Below are 20135 nucleotides of genomic sequence, written 5' to 3' on the forward strand. Positions count from 1 at the left end.
TTCATTATATGCCCATATTTATGATCCTTTCAAGGTTCCCTCGTGTCACCTTACGAAATTTGATATGCCATTATCAGCTCTTTCTTGCTTATTAGGGATCTAAATCTATATTTTGTTTTCTGTAAAGGTGACTGTGTGACAATATTCATTATTAAAAGATCTAAACAAATTAAACAGCAACAAATTTTATTGTTTTTCTCGATCTGGAATGAATAAATTCGTCCTCGTTGTTCTTTCAGTTGGCCATCCATGAAGGAGTAAACCACAAAAAATAAAGAGCTGAAAGGAAATGCATCGCTCACTACCATAATAAACACATTGAGTGAAGGCATGGCATGCCAGAGATCAGCCTTACAAATGCTTTCACCTGTTGTTCAAAACACATGACCGGTGCTCAAGGGAACGTCGGCATTTTCCGATCAGAATTTAAGCTTTGAAGATGATTGTGTCTTGATGATGTGATTATGAGACTTGAACAAAAAAGGAAATGTAAGAGCAGATAAAATTAGAAAAAGAAATTATTCAAACCATACTTCAAGCAGCATCAGCTATTTTTGTATAATATTTAATACAGAACAAAAATTACAGAACTGAATAATAAAAGTGTATAATTATAAAACTTTCTTTTTTTTATCCAGTGGCACTGTAAGCTAATTTCAAACAAAATATCATTAACTCTCAATTTAAGATATTAAATACAAGATCTGGGCTTTGAACCTTCAGATCATCAATCACAATACTTATTAAAGTGACTTTCAAAAGACATATCAGAAAATCCTGCATTTCAAACACTGCTGCAAGGCAGTAATCAATCATAGTGAACATATTACCTTTGAGTTAAAAAAATTTGATTGAAAAGTAGTGCAGACTATTCTGGCCATCTGGATTTACTGGTTGTTGGGGGGAATGATGGTTATTGGATTAAGAAAGTCTCTGAGGTTTAATGAATTCATCCGTCTGTGAACCCATCTTCACTAGGTTCCGTCTCATTGCTCGTTCTGCTGGCCGTCTGTGATGGAGGTCACGGCCCCCTGGCCTTTATTTACGTCGCTAATGCAAGCCCACTGTCCGCCCACAGACTCCTTCCACAAAGTCACCTGGGAACACAAGATGACATGCAACGTCAGACTAAAGGTCACTTCATAACAGTCAAAATAACGTGGTCAGAGTTTAAACGGCTTCTACAATGTGTGAGTTTATACTACTAGGTCTGTATACCAAATTTCCACAAGCAAGGCATTTAAGTAAATAATCAAAGTCATATGGTTGCACTTTCTAAGCTAAGGATGACTATTTAAAACTGAGCTCAATATAAAGCAAAAAGCAATAAAAATGCAAGCAACTAAGCAATGTTATGGACCCAACATCTGGTTTGAAAAACAGTCCACTGAATTTCCTACCCTGAAATATCACATGCAGTGCTATACAAAAATCCTAAGCATCCCAAAACGTTAAGATCATACTGTATGTATATGCCTGAAACTTCAGGCAAATTGCGAATGCTGCCAGCCTTAATGCTCAGTTTATATGCATCCAACATTATGACTAGGCAGAAATACTTGCATCTGCTGTATTGTTAACATCTGTTGCACTTCAGGAACTAGGGCCATATTAATTAGCAATAAATTGGGTTCAGTAAAGGCAACAGTAGCATCTTTAGTGCAAAAAAAAAAGTAAGCAGAAAAACTTTTTAAGGTGCTTAATATGAGCATCTGCTTTTTTATGTTAATGATGTGCTAGAAATGTAAAACTTCATTTAAAAGTCTGTTCAAGTCTTAAAACAAACAATAAATAACAGAATAATGCCTTAATTATTACTTTTTTAATTAATTAATTATTTACTTTTTATTATTACTCATTCATTAATGAAAAATCGTGTTAATAATGTTTGCAAAACAATCGACGGTCCAGAACTTTTCTCCTAATGACTGACAGATTTTTTGTGAGGAACAGACTATATTGCATTAATGCCCTCTAGTGTCTGACAAAAGAATAGCATCCAGTATCCTAAATAAAAAAGGACACCTTCAATCATATCAAATCTAAATTTCAGTAATTCAATTCAGTTATGAATCTCAACTTTAAATCTTTTTAATTACCTTACCTAGCACATTTAACAGATCTAAAGTAGGCATTTTTCAAACAATTTATTTATTGTTTTTACTTATATGCAAATATACTATTATTATTATTTCATTTCATTTCATCTTCTCCCGCTTATCCGTAATTCGGGTCGCGGGGGCAGCAGTCTAAGCAGATTCCCCAGACACTTCTCCGTGTCCAGGGATCGGGCTGTCAAGGCCCCCGCCTTCGACTGCTGCCCAATCCTCTCAGCACCGGTCCATTACGGTCCCTCCTGCAGGTGGTGAGCCCACGGGAAGGCGGCCCCACGTCGCTCCGACGTCACGGTCCTTGATTTTATTTTTCTCGTAAGGGTCCCCTGGAGCATAGAGGGTTAAGGGCCTTGCTCAAGGGCCCAAAAATGGCAGCTTGGCGATACCGGGGCTTGAACCCCCGACCTTCCGATCGGTAACCCAGTGCCTTAACCGCTGGAGCCACCACTCCCCTATTATTATTATTATTATTATTATTATTATTATTATTATTATTATATATTATATATCTTATTATTAGAGCATTTAAAATCTTACAAATGTGTTCACTTTATCGAACTAGTTATCCATTTAACAGACATTGTTTTAAATGAGCTCCTAAATGAATCTAAATGAAATTGGTTGGAATTTATTAACGAGGACCTCTTACTTAAAGTATCAGAGTGTCGAATGTATTCCTAAATGGCTTTTTTTATGAAACCATTTGTAAAAATAAAGCAATATCGTTAGCTAGCGCTCAGCCATACATTTTTACTTCCTGGTAAAAATATACAACCAACAGCAAAGTGGTATGCTACAGCCTGATGTAAAACATGTTACTGTTTAGTTGATTATATTTCTATAACTGCACATTCAAAGTGTTTTATTGCACCTACACCACAACCCTTTGTCCACTGCAATGACGTCTTACATATAGCTCTTTTAGATGTTCTGGCATTTCTCAAATCCTCACCAGCCTATTTTTCTCTCATGAAGAGAATATGATCCGGGGGAACAAAATTGTTGTTAAAAAAAATACCAAAAAATGAAATGTCAGAAAACCCAAAAACTGACTGAAATAGCAGATACCTACCTAAAAAAAAAAGGGGGGGGGGGGGAGTCTCCTTACATAACGCTGAAACAAATCTATCATAAGGCGTAAATAATTTTGCACATCTCTGCATTAGTTCTTACTATAGAAACACAATTAGAACCAGGACATGAATATAAATCTGTTAAAGACTTTCAATCACACCTGCTTTTATATACAGCTGCTGTAATAAGGGAAAAAAAGATTTCAAACAGATTTCCAAAATTTGATTATATGTTTTAACTAAAATTTGAATGGGATATCTAATTCTGCAGAGATCATACAAACAAAATGACCTACTCTGAAAATGCTGAAACGACAAATTGCCTAAGGACATCCCTACATGTTGTACTCTAAAAGAATCTATAAGTATACATCACACATCACACTTGGCATTGACTTGAAAGAGGAGACATCTGTTAACCAAAATTAGTTGACTTGAGAATGTATCAGCATTTACTGATTGCTGCTACTGCAAAACTAACAGCCAAGCATTAATGAGGTTGAAGAGAATTTCAGCATACATGCCTCATTTTTCCACTAACATGTACTCAGTAAATAAACATTCTATTATTATCTACTGCCGTTGCTCCATAAAAAGGCATGTGTAGTCACGGTTTGGGTTGTAGCTCATCACAAGAAACTAGAATGTATGTAGTATGCACAAACACAGCATAGTGTCGCTTCTTTGACACTTCGGATGAGAAAAGATCTTTTCGAAGGGTAGCATTTTCATTTAGTCAGAAATCAGAAATGGCCGCAGTGTTTGGTGGATTGATTCTAATCCTCATCACGCATTTCCTGCTGTTACTTAGAAAGTGTCTACATTCATTCCGGAAGGAAAATCATTTTAAAATCACAAAAAGTGAATTGTTTATTATTCTTCAGATGTCGAACACACAAGCGAGTGTACCTTGTTGTCTCCTCCAGACACAGCCAGGATGTTTCCGGTGATGGACCAGCTGACGTGCCAAACAACGTCGTTGAATTTGTGCAGGAGTTTAGCGCTCCAGGTGTTTCCAGAGGGATCATCACATGTCCAGATAAAGACGCGACCATCCTGCAGAGAGAATGTGACAGTTATTTAGATCAGAAGTTTGAAATATACTAATCAACACCCTCACACTTCTTTTAGCATCAGATTGTTTTTCTTTTGGAGATGCATTGAACTTTAAGTCTAAAGTTCCTGCGCAATGTTATTCGTTACTACTTGTATTTTAACAACCTTTAATGTAGACTTCAAACATACCGTTTACATGTTTACTAGTCTTCCGAATTCTTTAGGTTACGAAATGCATTTGAATGTAAAGTCTGAGTTTGAGGTACATCTCATGACAGTCCTGAAGCCTCTAGATGCTATTTTGTAATATAGGGGGATACAACAACAAAAATTAAACCATAAAACCATTTTATATTGGATGCAACAGTAGAAACATGATATTTCACAAACACTTCCTGTTTTTCTTTTGGGGTTGTTTGGTAACCGTTAAGATAAGCATATTTGTTTCGCTTATTAAAAATAAAACAAATCAGGGCAAACCTGGTTAAAAAAAATAAATCATTAATAAATGTTAACTTTGAAGCCGTAATATATTAACACTATTTGTATATATTTAACCTCTAGAACACACCACATTTGAGACAAAAAATTAAACTATTGTGGTTTCTTGTATGATAATTGAAAATTTACCTGAGAGCAGCTGGCAATGGTGCTGGTAGGAAGACCAATAGAAGGAGCCCAGCCTACATCTCTCACCCAATCACTGTGGGCTTCCAGTTTCTGGTCCTCCTTCCATTGACCATCCTCCTCTCTGTGAAAATACAAACAGGAAGATGAAAATTACTTGTAGTACAGCAGATGGTAAAAAACAGAATTTTGTATTTTATCTGTATGCATCAGTCCCACTGCAAACATCTGCAGCTTTAACTATGATCAAGTTAGAATTGTTTTTTGGCGATTACTTACTTCCATAGCTTGACCAAGTTGTCACATCCTCCTGAGACAAATCGTTTCACGTAATTGGGTTTCTGTCCCGAAGGCTGGTCTATGAGGCTGCCTGGAACAACAGCTGGAGCCCAGCTCACTGCATTGCAGCCAATCTGACAGGAAAGAGGCAGAGAAAAGTTGAACTCTCTTTCTTATGATTAAAATTGGAAATCAACAATGAAAATTAGAAATTGATGGGATCAAAACACAAATTATTAACTGCTACTAAACAGACCTACATGCTTATGTAGGCTGGGTACCATAATAAATTGTATAAACTGCATTTACAGTGTGTGCATTGTTGATCTTTTTAATGTCCCACTGGCCGTCTCCAGTGTAGGTCAGAATGGAGATGGCACCGTCGGAACTTCCGCAAGCCAGGATTAAACCAAAGTCGTAGGGTCCCCAGCAAATAGAGTTCACTACACGGGGGAAAATTCATTTCAACACAATGCTTCGATTCATTTACGTAAAAGTCACTGCGAATATTATATGCAATAAATCAACCTTTAAAAATAGAAGGTACCTGAGGAGTTGTGGCCTGTGTACTTGTACATTTTATCCCACGTCCCGTTTTCTTCTTTCCAGATGATCACTTTTCTGTCGTACGAACACGAGGCCAGGATGTTGCCATAGGTTGGATGTGCCCAGGCCACTTGCCACACAGGGCCTTCATGTCTACATGGTAGCAAAAAAATTATAATAATAAAGTTTAGCTAAAATCAGGCATATACTTCTTTTTCCTGATGGATCATGTGTATTAAATAAAAAAATCGTGGGCTACAGAAGAGGCAGTGTGTCACCAATAGCTATAAACACTGACTGCCTTTCTGCTTCCCCCTACTGGTCATTTCTGTTACAACTACATTAGAAGAAAGAAAAAGAAAAGGCAGAGCTGAACTTTTATGACTAAAGCTAGAAAACCCTGCATGGACTTTCTTCAAATATCTTTTTCATTCTATTCTAAGTTTAAACACAGTCACAACACAATGTGCATTAAAAAGAGCAAACTTTGCCGGCTGACGGCAATTTAAAATTACTAGTAGTAATTAGTAAACCACTCCCTACCCCCTCAAGTCTGCCACAAGAATCTGGCCGCCGTTCTTAACATCAAAGATCTTCACAGATCGATCGGAGGAGCAGGTTGCCAGTCTTGTGCCATAATAGTCCATCTGAGCATCATGCTTTAAAAAAACAGGAGGAAAAATAAATAAATAAATGATTGCGGTATCAAAATGTAAATGTGTTAAGAACCAAACTCCAAAATTCAGATCACTTTAAATTAAACAGAATTACTCAGCAAATATACATACAATCATGTCCTCGTGGGAGGTATCCACAGTGTTAATGACGGACACCTACAATAAAAACAGAGTTTAGACACAGAAAACAAAACTGGTAAAGTCGACTAATTATTATACATAAATTAAAGTTAAATCGTAAAACAATCCAAATGGATCTGAACAAATTAACACAGCCGTTGATTATTTTACACCTCTGCTACAATTTATAAAAGGATTTATAAGCCTTAATAATCACAGAAATGATCTATTTTTCTATCTATTACACTGTCTTACATGATCTTTGCTGCTATAAATGTAATTCAGTTTTTACATGTACAGTATTGTTATTATATGGACAATTAATTTGATATAACACAAGTCTTCCGCTCTGATGCGTGCTGCATTGCGTTGTGTCTGTTTATATATACCCCCAGTTATAGTTTTTACAATTCTCTTTGCACAGTACTGTATAATCGAAGTATACAGTAGGTTTACTGTCGGCGCTTTCTTGGGTTATGTGTTTTGTCTTGTGTTGTCTGTATGCACTGTCTGTCTGTACTCTTGCACTAGGTTGCACTAAATGCACTTTATGTAGCTTTGCGTTGAGTTGTAGTTCTATGTTGATGTTAAGTGTAGCACCAGGGTTCTGGAGGAACGTTGTCTAGTTTTTACTGTGTACCACTGTGTAGAGTAGAAATGACAATAAAAGCCTCTTGACTTGACGAGTCACTGTGACTACTATCTCACTGACTTTTTTTTCCCTTTTTTTTATGTTTTACTTTTGTTAATTTGTGTTGTCTGAAATAGCACATTGGTCCTGGGAGAACATTGCTTTGTATCACTGTGTACTGTACTGTAGATGGGTGGAATGCCAATAAAAGCCCACTTGACTCGACCTGTTATCTCTGAATCATACACTAAAGCTAAAAATTATTAATGATAGGGTGAGGTGATGTTCTGTTACCAACAAGGAGATTATTTTCCTATAACAGCATGTGTTTTATTCTGATTATATTAAAAAAAAAAATCCAGTTTACAATTACTTTTTATAAAATGTTTGTGTTTTATTTCTGTGACGTCACTAATTCAATTGGCAATTACAAATGAAAAATCCTGGAATACATTATTATTATTATTTTTTTTTTTTTGCAGAAGTAATTTTCTTACAAAAAAATAATTCCATTAGCTGAAACACATGTAAAGTTATCAGCGAATAAAAACATCCAAAAAAAAGCCAGACGGTCGGATAAGGTTTAAAGATATTCTAAATAACTAATAGCTAGCAGGCTAACCCGCTAATACAAACAGGAAACAGCACCTCAGACTCACGATCTCCCTAACAAACAGTAGTTCTGGCGATTTTCAGAATTAGTTAACTTTCTAACTGTTTGTTAAATTTTGTTTAATTCGAAAGTATTGCCTATTTTTGTTATAGATCAAAAGTACTATTTAACCCTGTGTATGTAAGGGAGCCGGTCACTATAAGCTAACGGGAGCTAGCAAACAAATACAAAAAATACTTATAAAATAAACCTTATATAATGAAATGTTATTAACTAATGGTTTTGCACTTACCATGTCTAAATATTAGGTTTCGCGTGTAGCAAGTTACCAAAAAAGAGATCCCCCCCCCACAAAAATCCGCTACTTGTGTTTTCGACGTGGCAACACAACCGCCGAGGATAAGTTCCGCCGTGAAAAAGCACCGGGTAGAACCACTTAAAGTTACATAGTTCCACATATCGGTTCCGCTTTACAGTAGTACGGTGACTTGTCACAAGATGGCGCAAATACCTAACTAATTTAGGTCATATTACCTACAAATACACAACATGAATGCACGCATCTTATAATGTGCACATTGTAGTTATAAACTATTAGTTTGAATACATTATTTTTTTATATTTGATATAACTTCATAGCTGTTTCAACCATTGCTGTAATACATTTAGTCGCCACAAGATGGAGGAAAAACTCGGTAGTAGTACGGTGACTTGTCACAAGATGGCGCAAATACCCCCAAACTAATTTAGGCCATAGTACTTTCTATTACATAGAAAAGATGTCAATGCACCCCTTTAAAAGTATTTAAAATATACCCCAAAACTTATTTGGGCCATAGTACTTTCTATTACATAGAAAAGATGTAACGTCCTCAACAACATTTTTACTAAAAATACCAAATAATATACTACACACTAATTTTATATATCATGTACCCAGGTAATAAAGTGTATACTTTTGTGGGTAGTCTATAGGCTGCAATCTATGTATTTATAGCTGTTTCTTATACTGTCCACAGACATTGTCTGTATTGTCTTGTATAGTCTGTTTTAGTCTTGTCTTGTCTGTTTTGTCATGTATAGGTTTTATTTATGTCTGTACTTTTGAGAGTCACTAACAGCTGGAACCAAATTCCTTGTGTGTGTTAACACACTTGGCCAATAAACCTGATTCTGATTCTGATTCTATTTGTTGTAATTCATATGGTCACCACAAAACCCCAAAACTGTCAATGCACCCCTTTAAAAGTATTTAAAATATTGGGTCATATTACATTTAAATAAATACATTATTTTAAAATATTCAATATAACTTCATAGCTGTTTCAACTATTTCTGCAATACATTTAGTCGCCACAAGATGGAGGAAAAACTCGGTAGTAGTACGGTGACTTGTCACAAGATGGCGCAAATACCCCAAAACTAATTTAGGCCATAGTACTTTCTATTACATAAAGATGTAACGTTTAGAAACCTTTTTACTAAAAGTACCAAATAATATACTATACACTAATTTTATATATCATGTACCCAGTTAATAAAGTGTATACTTTTGTGGGTAGTCTATAGGCTGCAATCTATGTATTTAAAACTGTTTCTATTTGCTGCAATTCATATGGTCACCACGAAACCCCAAAACTGTCAATGCACCCCTTTAAAAGTATTTAAAATATTAGGTCATATTATCATATTAACATGAATCATATTAACATGAATGCACGCAGCTTATAATGTGCACATTGTAGTTATAACCTATGAGTGTGAATACATTATTTTAAATATTCACTATACCTTAATAGCTGTTTTAACCATTGCTGCAATACATTTAGTCGCCACAAGATGGAGGAAAAACTCCAAATTCAACGCACAGAACTAAAATGTGTAACAAAATTGTGTCTTGAAAATACAAGAAACACAATATGAACGCAGAGCTTTAAAGGCGTGTTTATACTTTCTGCTTATTAAATAAAATTAATTATTAACATGGATAGGTAGCACATAAGCAGTCTAAATGGAAGGCTATATAGATTGCGGTTTCAAACGCACCCAATCTATTAATAACTATGTTCAAGCGTCAGGTTTCTCAGTGTGTCCTACACCAGACAGACCCTTGATCCAGAAGATATGGTCTTATTCACTTGAAAAAGAACCCATCTTTTTTATTGAACATCGACAAACTGACTCATTGCCGACATTGGTGTTAATATTGGAAGAGCTGAAATGTCGAATGTCACCTACCACATTTCCAACTTGTTGGATAAAATGACATCCACCGACAAAGACTTTCGGTAAGAGTGTGTGTAGAGCCTGTGTTTGGTTGGAGTGAAAGCTGCATGACTAATATCAGGCTATAAATATAGAAGGTTAATGGATTGTCCTCCAGTTTGTCACATAAAATATGTTTTCCGTCTAATACAAATCTCACAAGATAGGTTCACTTCACATTGCCAGCATTAGTGGGTAAACAGCCATTCCCAGTCCAGCATGTGTCAGACATCTGGGATTACAGATTACATTTGTAAAAACAAACAAATAAATAATGATAATAAAAAAATCCAAGTTTTATAAATGACTAAATATAAGGTTACAAAAATATATGAATGTCTATATTAGCATTATTTCACACTTACATATAGGATATTATACATGTTTAAATGCAGCGACAGGGTTCACAGACAAACAAATAAACAAATATGGAGAATCTTGAAAACAAATTAGATCGGATTTAATTCATCCATAACAATGAGGATATGCAGTATAAACCAAACTAATTTGAAAAGTACGATCATTAATCAGATAAAATAGTATTCTGTGAAACTATGAAAATATTTAGAATAAAATAAATAAAGTTCATGCTAGATATCCAGAGAAATAAAAAATAATAGATAAATTCTTACCCACTTGTGTATTACCTTTGACAAAACTATGAAAGCCTATTTTTGATATTAAAACCAAAGCTGGATTGTTTGGAATCCAAGTTTGCTTTTTTTGAGAATAGTTATGTGCCAAGTGATGCAAACAGTCAAATATATTATACACAGTTTTCCATATTTTTACATATTCCAGAAACCCAGAATTATTAATTTATCTTACTACCAGCTGTATCCTGGTTATGGCACCAGGAAGGCTGGGAACAAGGCATGAATAAACATCAAATTGGATGGCAGGCCTTTTGCAAGAGATGTGAAGTGACAACACTACCAACTGTGGCACCATGCTGCCATAACTGTTAGATTTTTTGGCTCCTTTTCAAAACTTTTTTTTCCAAAGTTTGTAATAGTACGCATTCCATTCCATAATGTAATGTAATATTATGCATTATGTTATATAAAATAGTTCTATTAGAAAAACTCTGGATATATAAAGCTTAACAATTTTTATATTATTCATTTTGTATTAGAAAAACATATTTTTACAACTGACCACCTGGCATCTTGCCTGACCGATGATATTTATAGTAGTTGTCGGAATTTGATGTTTTGTCATTAAAAAATATATTTTTTACCCCTTTGTTTAGGTTCATGGCCACAAATGATCTAATGATGGAATTGCAAAAGGATTCCATAAAACTGGATGAAGACAGTGAGAGAAAAGTAGTGACCATGCTCCTGAAGCTGCTAGAGGACAAAAATGGGGAAGTTCAGAACCTGGCTGTCAAGTGGTAGCCAAATTATTTGTCTATTTCACCAACACACAGTATATGGTGTTTATAAGTCATTGCTATCCATGAACCACTGTGATTTATTCAAGTGCTGTTAAATGTGAAATGTTTCTGATCTGTTGCAGTCTTGGTCCTCTTGTGGGCAAAGTGAAGGAATATCAGGTGGAGATGATTGTAGATACGTTGTGCTCCAACATGGTGTCTGACAAAGAGCAGCTACGTGACATCTCTAGCATGGGGCTTAAAACGGTTATTGCTGAGCTCCCCCCACCAACTGCAGGTGAAAGACTGTTTTCAGTCTTATTTGTGAGTTAGTTTGAATAAAATTGTCAGCAAAATTCCAGCCAAATAAATGCATATGTTTTGAAACGTGTTCTGTTATGCAGTTTATGCTTTATTGCACTTTTTATGCACTAGATAAGCTTAAGAATGAATGAGAGGAAAATATTTGTCAGTCTTTTCAAATTGTTCATATTGTTAGACACCATTTTATAGAGAGCCCAATATAGTCTGCAATCATTTTCATTTACCTGCTTAACCAATGTGGATTTTATAGGTAATTTCCAGGAACGCTATATTGTATCCTGTCATGTGATCCATTTTTATGTAACTGATCTCCACTTCTTCTAGGTTTGTGTCTGACAGCTAATGTCTGTAAAAAGATCACAGCCCAGTTGATTGGTGTCATGGGAAAACATGATGATGTGTCTGTGCAGCTAGAAGCCCTGGACATTCTTTCTGATATGCTAGGAAGGTTAGTGTCTATCATTATTCTGCAATTACATTCTCAGCCAAATCATTTAGGTATGTACTCTATATGAACAAAACTATTGGGACACCATTTCCAGCCATATGTGATTCTTTCCCAACTATTAATACAAAGTTGGAGGCACACAATTGTATATGATGTGTTTGGATGCAGTAACATTACATTTATCCTGGACTTTAACTAGGAGAACCAAACCTGTTCCAATATGGCAATGCCCCCGTGGGCAACGTGAGGTGCATGAAGTTATGATTTACATTAGATCTTGAGTGGCCTGCTATAGAGCTTTGACCGCAAACCTTTTTAACCACTTTTGAGAGGAATTGGAATGAAGACTGCACCACAGGCCTCCTCATCCTACATCAATACCTGATTTTACTAACTCCCATATGCTGAATGAGCACAAATCTGCACAACCACACTCAATGGAAAATTGTCTCACAATAGTGGAGGTTATTATTACAGCAAATAGGGATATTCAAAAAGCACATACAAGTCTTATGGCCAAGTATATTTGTGGTATATTCAGCAGCTCCTCATTTTTTGGTATTTTATTAAATATAACAATATGGGAAATTTTGTTGTATTTGTTGGATAATGAATAAATATGGTAACAATACATTTTCGTATACTGCAAATGCCATATGTGTTGAAACACAGTGTGACAATGAGGCAATTTAATGAAAGAATTGAGTGGTGGTTAAAAAAAATATTTCCCAGCCCTTACAGCTTTATTTTTCCATGGTATTATTAAAACTTGTGTGGGCATGCCAAGCATAGTATCATTTTAATGTGGGAAGGTGTAACCAACACATTAAGATTAGCCTAAGCAGTAAAAACCTAAATGATGGACATTTGATCTGTTATAATTGGTTGATTTATTTGCCTCACTCTTTAATTTACACCAACAAACACATGACAACTTACCAAAATTCATAGTTAAATCTAAAACAAAACAAAATTATTTGTAATTTTATTGAAAATACCTTTGATATTTTTATTTTTAATGGCATTATGAATCATATTGTTTTCACTCTGTAGGCTAAGCAGCACGTTAGTTGGTTTCCACCAGTCAATCCTGGCCAGTCTTCTTCCACAACTGACCAGCCCTCGCATGGCAGTGAGAAAACGTGCCATTATGGCGCTCGGGCAATTGGTGCCAAGTAGTAGCCCTGCAATCTTCCTGCAACTCACTGAGCATCTCATGAGTGAACTATCACGAGGAGCTACTGCTGCAAACACACGCACCTATATCCAGTGCCTAACTGCCATTAGCCAGCATGGAGGGCACAGAATTGGTGAGATAAGGCTTTATAAATTGCATCGTTATGAAATGTGCGAGAATATTGTCAATAAATGAAAACATTTCATCCACATATTAGTCTTAGATTTTCAATATAGAATTATATAATTAATTGATATCCCTACATTTGTAACATGATGGCATTCTTTGTGTCACAGTATTTAGTTAAAACTTCCAGTTTATAGTTGCATAAAATGACAGTATAATCTTCAGCTTTTGTATCAAACCCTATATGTTCTCCTCAGGGGAGCATCTGGAGAAGATTTTTCCAATGTTGGTAAAGTTCTGCAAGGTGGAAGATGATGAACTGAGGGAGAATTGCTTTCAGGCATTTGAAGCTTTTGTTCGCAAGTAAGTCTTTTTTGAACACATCATTATATCATTTCCAAATTATTTCACAATAATCCATTAAGTGCAGAACCTTTCTCTCTTTCCTGGAAGATGCCCTAAGGAAATGTCTCCTCACATTCCTATGGTAATTAACTTGTGTCTGAAATATGTGACCTATGATCCAAATTATAATTATGATGCAGAAGATGAACAGGAGGACTTCATGGATATTGAAGATGGAGGGGATGACGAGCAAGGTGCAACTTTTTATTCATTCCTAAACATAGTGGAGATTACTAAATGGGTAACTTAATGGTTCGCATTTGTTCCATCCTTATTAGTTTTATTTAGCATAGCCTTGGGCCTTGTTGCATGTCTGCACAACTGTGCCAAATTTTTGCTTAAAGGATTAGCCATTACCTTTGTGTACTTATATTTTTTTCTCACAAAATCTGATGATTTATACATTACTGTAAATGTATTGTAAAACAGACAGCAAACCTTTCACAAACACCTTTTCCCCAAAAAGAATCTGATGATGAATACAGTGATGATGATGATATGAGCTGGAAGGTAAGGCGCTCATCTGTAAAGTGTCTGGAGGCGGTTATCAGCAATCGTAGAGACATGCTGGTGGAACTTTATGGAAATGTATGCCCAGTTCTAGTGTCATGTTTCAAGGAACGAGAGGAAAATGTCAAGTCAGATATTTTCTTGGCCTTTGTGGCTTTACTGCGGCAGACAAAATCCACTCATAGCTCTGCTCTAGATCTTGGAACTAAGGAAGACCCTGCAATTACCCTTTTGAAGAAACAGGTACAGTCAATAAATTATGTATTTGTTTTTATACGCAATATATGTAATCATATTTCTTTTATTCTGTTCACACATGTCTGTACTGTGTGATGAATTTGGACAGGTTTTCCCATTTCCTTTAATAAACCAATAGTGTGTTCAGTCCCAAGAAATAACTTAAACTATTAAATATTCTTTAAATCTATCTATCTATCTATCTATCTATCTGTCTGTCTGTCTGTCTGTCTGTCTGTCTGTCTGTCTGTCTGTCTGTCTGTCTGTCTGTCTGTCTGTCTGTGTGTGTGTGTGTGTGTGTGTGTGTGTGTGTGTGTGTGTGTGTGTGTGTGTGTGTGTGTGTGTAGAAATTACAAAATTAATTCAGATAATTCTGCTTTGATTGTAGATATTTGTATTTTATTTATTCATTTTTAATTTGGCTATTATATTGCATCAAGACTTGACATCGGTTAATATTTCAATTCAAAATCAGTTTATAAGGATAATCCAAAATTGTTTTACTGAATAATTTTAAATGGATTGTACTGAATTGCTAATAAAACTTTGTAAAAACCTTAAAGTAATATTATATTGTATTGATAAAATATTGAACATGAGCTGTGTGGTGAAATATTTGTACAATAATACATGAGAAAATGAAATATCCTTACATTTGTAGGTCCCAACAGTAATAAAGGCCTTACACAAACAACTGAGGGAGAAAAGCATGAAATCCAGACAAGGCTGTTTCATCATTTTAACAGAGATTGCCATTGTTCTTCCAGGGTCATTAGGGGAGCACATACCTTCTCTTATCCCAGGTAAGGTCCTTGTTCATTTAAGTCTATACTGTCAATTCTTGTACAGATGGTATGGTTCACATGATTCAACAAATAATTGTTCATCTGAAAAAATAAACCAGAAAAATATTAATAGGATACTGTATTTGCACTTTCTACTTTCTAATTGTACACATTTTTTAGACTTACTCCCTCATAAAAACGTTCTTTTCCTAGGCATCATTTACTCACTCACAGACAAGTGTGCTTCCTCCAACATGAAGATCGATGCACTCTCCTTTCTTCATGTTCTTATGTCCAGCCACAGCCCAGAGTTCTTTCACCCACACATTAAAGTAATCCTACCACCAGTAATTTTTTGTGTTGAAGACCCTTTCTACAAAATCACATCTGAAGCGCTTCAAGTGACTCAGCAAATGGTCAAGATGATGCGCCCCCTGGATAAACCTTATTCTTTTGATTCAAATCCCTATGTTAGAGATGTCTTCAACAGTACTTTAAAGAGGTTAAAAGCAGCAGATATTGACCAGGAAGTTAAGGAGAGGGCTATTTCCTGCATGGCCCACATTATAAGTCACTTGGGGGACCAGTTGGGAGGAGACCTTAAACCAACCCTACAGATCTTTTTGGAGAGACTAAAAAATGAAATTACCAGGCTCACAGCTGTAAAGGCTTTATCCATCATTGCCACATCTCCACTTAAGGTCGACATAAGACCTATTTTGACAGAAGTGATTCCAGTTCTTGGATCATTCTTACGAAAGAATCAGCGTGCTCTCAAGCTAAACACGTTAACAACCCTAACTATCATTGTTACAAACTACAGTGACAGTTTCAAACCCCCTTTACTAGAGTCAGTTTTGAATGAATTACCTACTTTGGTTCAGGAGAGTGATATGCATGTCTCCCAGGTGACTATCATGCTTGTCACATGTATGGCCAAAGTTTGTCCAACATCTTTAGCCAAAATAGGTGGCACTATTTTGCCTGAAGTATTTCACTTGGTTCATTCTCCACTGCTTCAAGGAGGTGCTCTTGGTTCCATCATTGAGTTCTTACAAGTCCTGGTTTTGACTAAGGCCAGCAATACAGGGTACAATGATCTCATAAAAGCTTTGACAGGTCCATTCTATAAGTCTAAATCATCTGATTCCATGCCAATCCATAGACAGTCCTATTACTCAGTTGCAAAGTGTGTGGCCGCACTGGCTTTGTTATGTCCCAAAGAAGCTTCTGGAACAATTACCAATCTCACTATGGATGTGAAGAACCAAAAGACCTCAGAGTCTGTGAGGATCCTGTCTTTTCTTTGTCTTGGAGACGTGGGGCGTTCTATGAAGCTTGGAGCCCACAAGGAGTTAAAGACTGTTATCATTGATGCTTTTAGTTCTCCCAATGAAGAGGTAAAATCTTCAGCTTCATGTGCACTGGGCAACATCTGTGTGGGAAATATTGATGAGTATCTTCCATTCCTATTAAAAGAAATTGGTAGCCAGCCTAAAAGAAAGTACCTTCTTCTTCATTCATTAAAAGAAGTGATAAGTGCTTTGTCAGTTGAGAGTCTCAAGCCTCACGTAGAGAGCATTTGGTCTCTGCTTTTCAAGAATTGTGAATGTCCAGAAGAAGGTATACGTAACGTTGTGGCAGAATGTCTAGGGAAACTTACACTTGTCAACCCATCTGAGCTTCTGCCCAGACTTAAGCAGCAGTTATCCACAGGTAAGCCAACATTTAAAATCAAAAGATAAGATTTGCTAAGGGGACATACAGCTAATGGAAACTAAAATCTGTATATTTACCTGCAAAACCTTTTTAGGTTCAGCTCTTGCCCGTAGTACCGTTGTGACTGCTGTAAAATTCACAATTGTAGATCAACCCGTGGCCATTGATCCACTCCTTAAAGAATGCATAGGTAAAATCTTTAAATTTTTATCAAGCATTACAACAATGTTAATGAATACAGTTGTTCTGTTCCATTTTAAAACCGTAGCACTTTCTGTCATGCTTCCTTTTCTAGGTGATTTCCTAAAAACCATCCAGGACACAGATATTAATGTAAGGCGTGTTGCCTTGGTGATGTTTAATTCAGCTGCCCATAACAAACCTGGTCTGATACGGAGTCTTCTAACTACAGTTCTGCCAAACCTTTACAAGGAAACACAAATCAGGAAGGAACTAATTCGAGAGGTAGCATGCCATTTTGTGACCGTGGGATATTTTCACATTTTAAAATAGATGTTTTTTTTTACAAAATAATCAACAGGAATAGGTTGAGGTAAACCTGTGAATATTGATGGAAGGAATAAACAACATTAGCCATATAAAAAAAATCATTGATGGCTTACTGTATATCAATAAACTGAAAAGCTTCATGAACAGCTTTTCAGTTAATTGATATACAGTAAGCCATCAACACTGAACATGTATAATAATTCACATAAATAAGTAGCTGGCTTGATATTGTAGGTAGAGATGGGTCCTTTTAAACACACAGTGGATGATGGGCTAGATGTGCGTAAAGCAGCCTTTGAATGCATGTATACTCTACTGGACAACTGTCTGGAATGTCTGGACATCTTCGAGTTCCTCAACCATGTGGAGGAAGGCCTAAGAGACCACTATGACATTAGAGTGAGTATACTTATAATGCCAAATCACATGATTCCATGCCTTCTGTATAATTATTTATGCTTTGATTAATCCAGTTCCTTTAAAACATTTCCTTTTATACATTTCCTTCCTGCTTCATGTTTTACTATTTATATACATTTTGTCACTTATCTTCCATTTTTATGCATGTAGCATTCAACAGAATCAGTTATGGATTTCATACACAAATGAGTTTGCACATTTTGTAGATTTTGTTCTATTTTAACAATGTAGACCCACCACCTCCACCCCTCATTGTTTCTCGATAGTCAATAATTGCTTTAAATCTTCAAAGATCCTTTAGTATTACTTATTTTTAAATGTATTTTTTAAAAATAATTACTTTTTCTATCACTACATAAATATCTTTGATACCTCCAGATGTTAACCTTCATCATGCTGGCCAGACTTGCCTCTTTGTGTCCATCTGCTGTTGTCCAAAGGTTGGACCGTCTAGTGGAGCCCCTCAGAGCCACATGTACTACAAAGGTACAAAGTTGATCTAGCAAAATACATCAGCAATATTGATTAACAAGGAAAAGTCAATGTTTTTCTCTATTTTCCCAAGGTAAAAGCTGGCTCTGTGAAGCAGGAGTTTGAGAAGCAGGAGGAGCTGAGGCGATCTGCAATGCGTGCAGTGGCCGCTCTTCTTTCCATCAGAGACGTGGAGAAAAGCCCTGCGATGGCCGACTTTGCGACACAGATCAGAACCAATGCAGAGATGGCCACCATTTTTGAAAGTGTTCAGGGAGACCCAATATCGGGGGCTGTGGAGTCAATGGACACTAGTTAGGACTTTTAGGCATGAGGCTTTTTAGGCACTTTGTGATTAATAGAAATTACAGTGGTATTTTCTGTGAATGATTTAGCATCACAATTGTACTGATGAACATAGGTTAAAGCATAATCACAACAAATTTGAAATTGCAATTGTCAAAAAAAAGAAAAGAAATTAGCACAAGTCTAACCAGATCATTTAGTCAAAATAAAAAATGTCATCGTCCCTAAACGCATAAGTAGTGCAAAACCACTAATTTGCACATCCTCAGAGTCAACTAGTCAAATTTCAGTATGTCAGTATGAACCAGAGGTGGCAAAAGTACACACATACTTCACTTAAGTAGAAGTACAGATACTCTGGTATAAGTTGAAGTATTGACTACACTTTTTTAAAAGTAAAATTAAAGAAGTTTGGGCTCTAACATGTACTTAAGTAAAAAGTAGCCATTATTACTACCTGTTTTAGTGTCATGCTGGTAACTGGACCTCACCACATTAATATTATTAATCAATTGATTTAAATATTTCATCACGATTAATCGCATGGTTTCATGAGTTAACTCACGACTAATTGCACATTTTTATCTGTTCTAAATGTACCTTAAATTAATAATAATAAAAAAAAAGAATACTCTGATCAACATGGGCATGGACAAATATTGATTTATGCAAATGTATGTTTATTATTAGTGGAACATATTATATATATATATATATATATATATATATATATATATATATATATATATATATATATAGACAGCATTAGGATACAATATTCCTGTAAATGTTTTAAAGTAATTATGGTGTTACATAAATAATCGGGACATCAAACGGAACCTTTGCTGTTTCCACACGGACGGTTAATGAGGCGATACCGAAGAAATTGTACCTTTTCTAATTTTCATACATAATTAGAAAATATTTGCATTTGATATGAATTGGTTTTATATAAAAGTAGACATTTCAAGCTTTCTATTCATATGTTTTTAGTCTGTGAGGCAAATATACACCGAGATTTAGGTTGTTTTGTGTTTGTAAATGACAGAGATGGCAGAAAGCGCCCCCTGTCTGTTTTCTTTATTTTACAAAAGCACAGCGTTTTGTGTGTACACAAATAAAAGTAGTCTATTTACAGATTCGAATGATGTACTATCATTATGACGTATTGCTATCTTTACAATAAAGAGTAATTTATGTTCATTGCAACAAAAGGTGCATTTGTCAACCCCAGAGGGTTAATTGTGTGCATCAAGGCAGGTTTCGGTGCTGATTTGAGACTTGGGTGCATCAGTAAAACAAATTTAAATGTATAAAA

The 20135-nt window shown here is 35.7% G+C and overlaps 2 protein-coding genes and 1 long non-coding RNA gene across 5 annotated transcripts in view; 1 reads left to right on the plus strand and 2 right to left on the minus strand.

The window, feature by feature from the left end:
* The window catches only part of LOC310722228, a 439622-nt gene that overhangs the window by 219169 nt on the left and 200318 nt on the right, over window positions 1-20135 (minus strand). The gene's annotated exons all lie outside the window — the stretch shown is intronic.
* On the minus strand, window positions 550-10053 carry sec13 (SEC13 homolog, nuclear pore and COPII coat complex component). Of its 3 annotated transcripts, none has more exons than XM_083533597.1 (9): window positions 9975-10053; window positions 6484-6528; window positions 6239-6354; window positions 5697-5848; window positions 5459-5592; window positions 5150-5283; window positions 4874-4994; window positions 4097-4243; window positions 550-1097 (listed from the first exon to the last, which is right to left on the minus strand). In XM_083533597.1, the coding sequence occupies exons 2-9, from the start codon at window positions 6487-6489 to the stop codon at window positions 987-989; spliced, it is 921 nt and encodes a 306-aa protein (XP_083389723.1). In that variant the 5' UTR covers window positions 6490-6528; window positions 9975-10053; the 3' UTR covers window positions 550-986. The 3 variants fall into 3 exon arrangements, 2 of the variants coding, with proteins under 2 accessions (XP_083389723.1, XP_083389722.1); XM_083533596.1 differs by lacking the exon at window positions 9975-10053 and adding an exon at window positions 8029-8170; XR_014532169.1 differs by lacking the exons at window positions 550-1097; window positions 9975-10053 and adding exons at window positions 2805-3479; window positions 8029-8164 and having other exon boundaries at window positions 3536-4243.
* cand2 (cullin-associated and neddylation-dissociated 2 (putative)) lies at window positions 9820-19009 on the plus strand. Its single transcript, XM_083533595.1, has 15 exons — window positions 9820-10024; window positions 11254-11397; window positions 11523-11677; window positions 12028-12151; window positions 13205-13461; window positions 13712-13817; window positions 13908-14053; window positions 14326-14612; window positions 15268-15409; window positions 15605-17107; window positions 17205-17300; window positions 17406-17575; window positions 17855-18019; window positions 18419-18526; window positions 18606-19009. The coding sequence occupies exons 1-15, from the start codon at window positions 9957-9959 to the stop codon at window positions 18828-18830; spliced, it is 3696 nt and encodes a 1231-aa protein (XP_083389721.1). The 5' UTR covers window positions 9820-9956; the 3' UTR covers window positions 18831-19009.

The sequence above is a fragment of the Silurus aristotelis genome (assembly GCF_946808225.1).
Source record: "Silurus aristotelis genome assembly, chromosome: 28".
NCBI classification, from domain to species: domain Eukaryota; kingdom Metazoa; phylum Chordata; class Actinopteri; order Siluriformes; family Siluridae; genus Silurus; species Silurus aristotelis.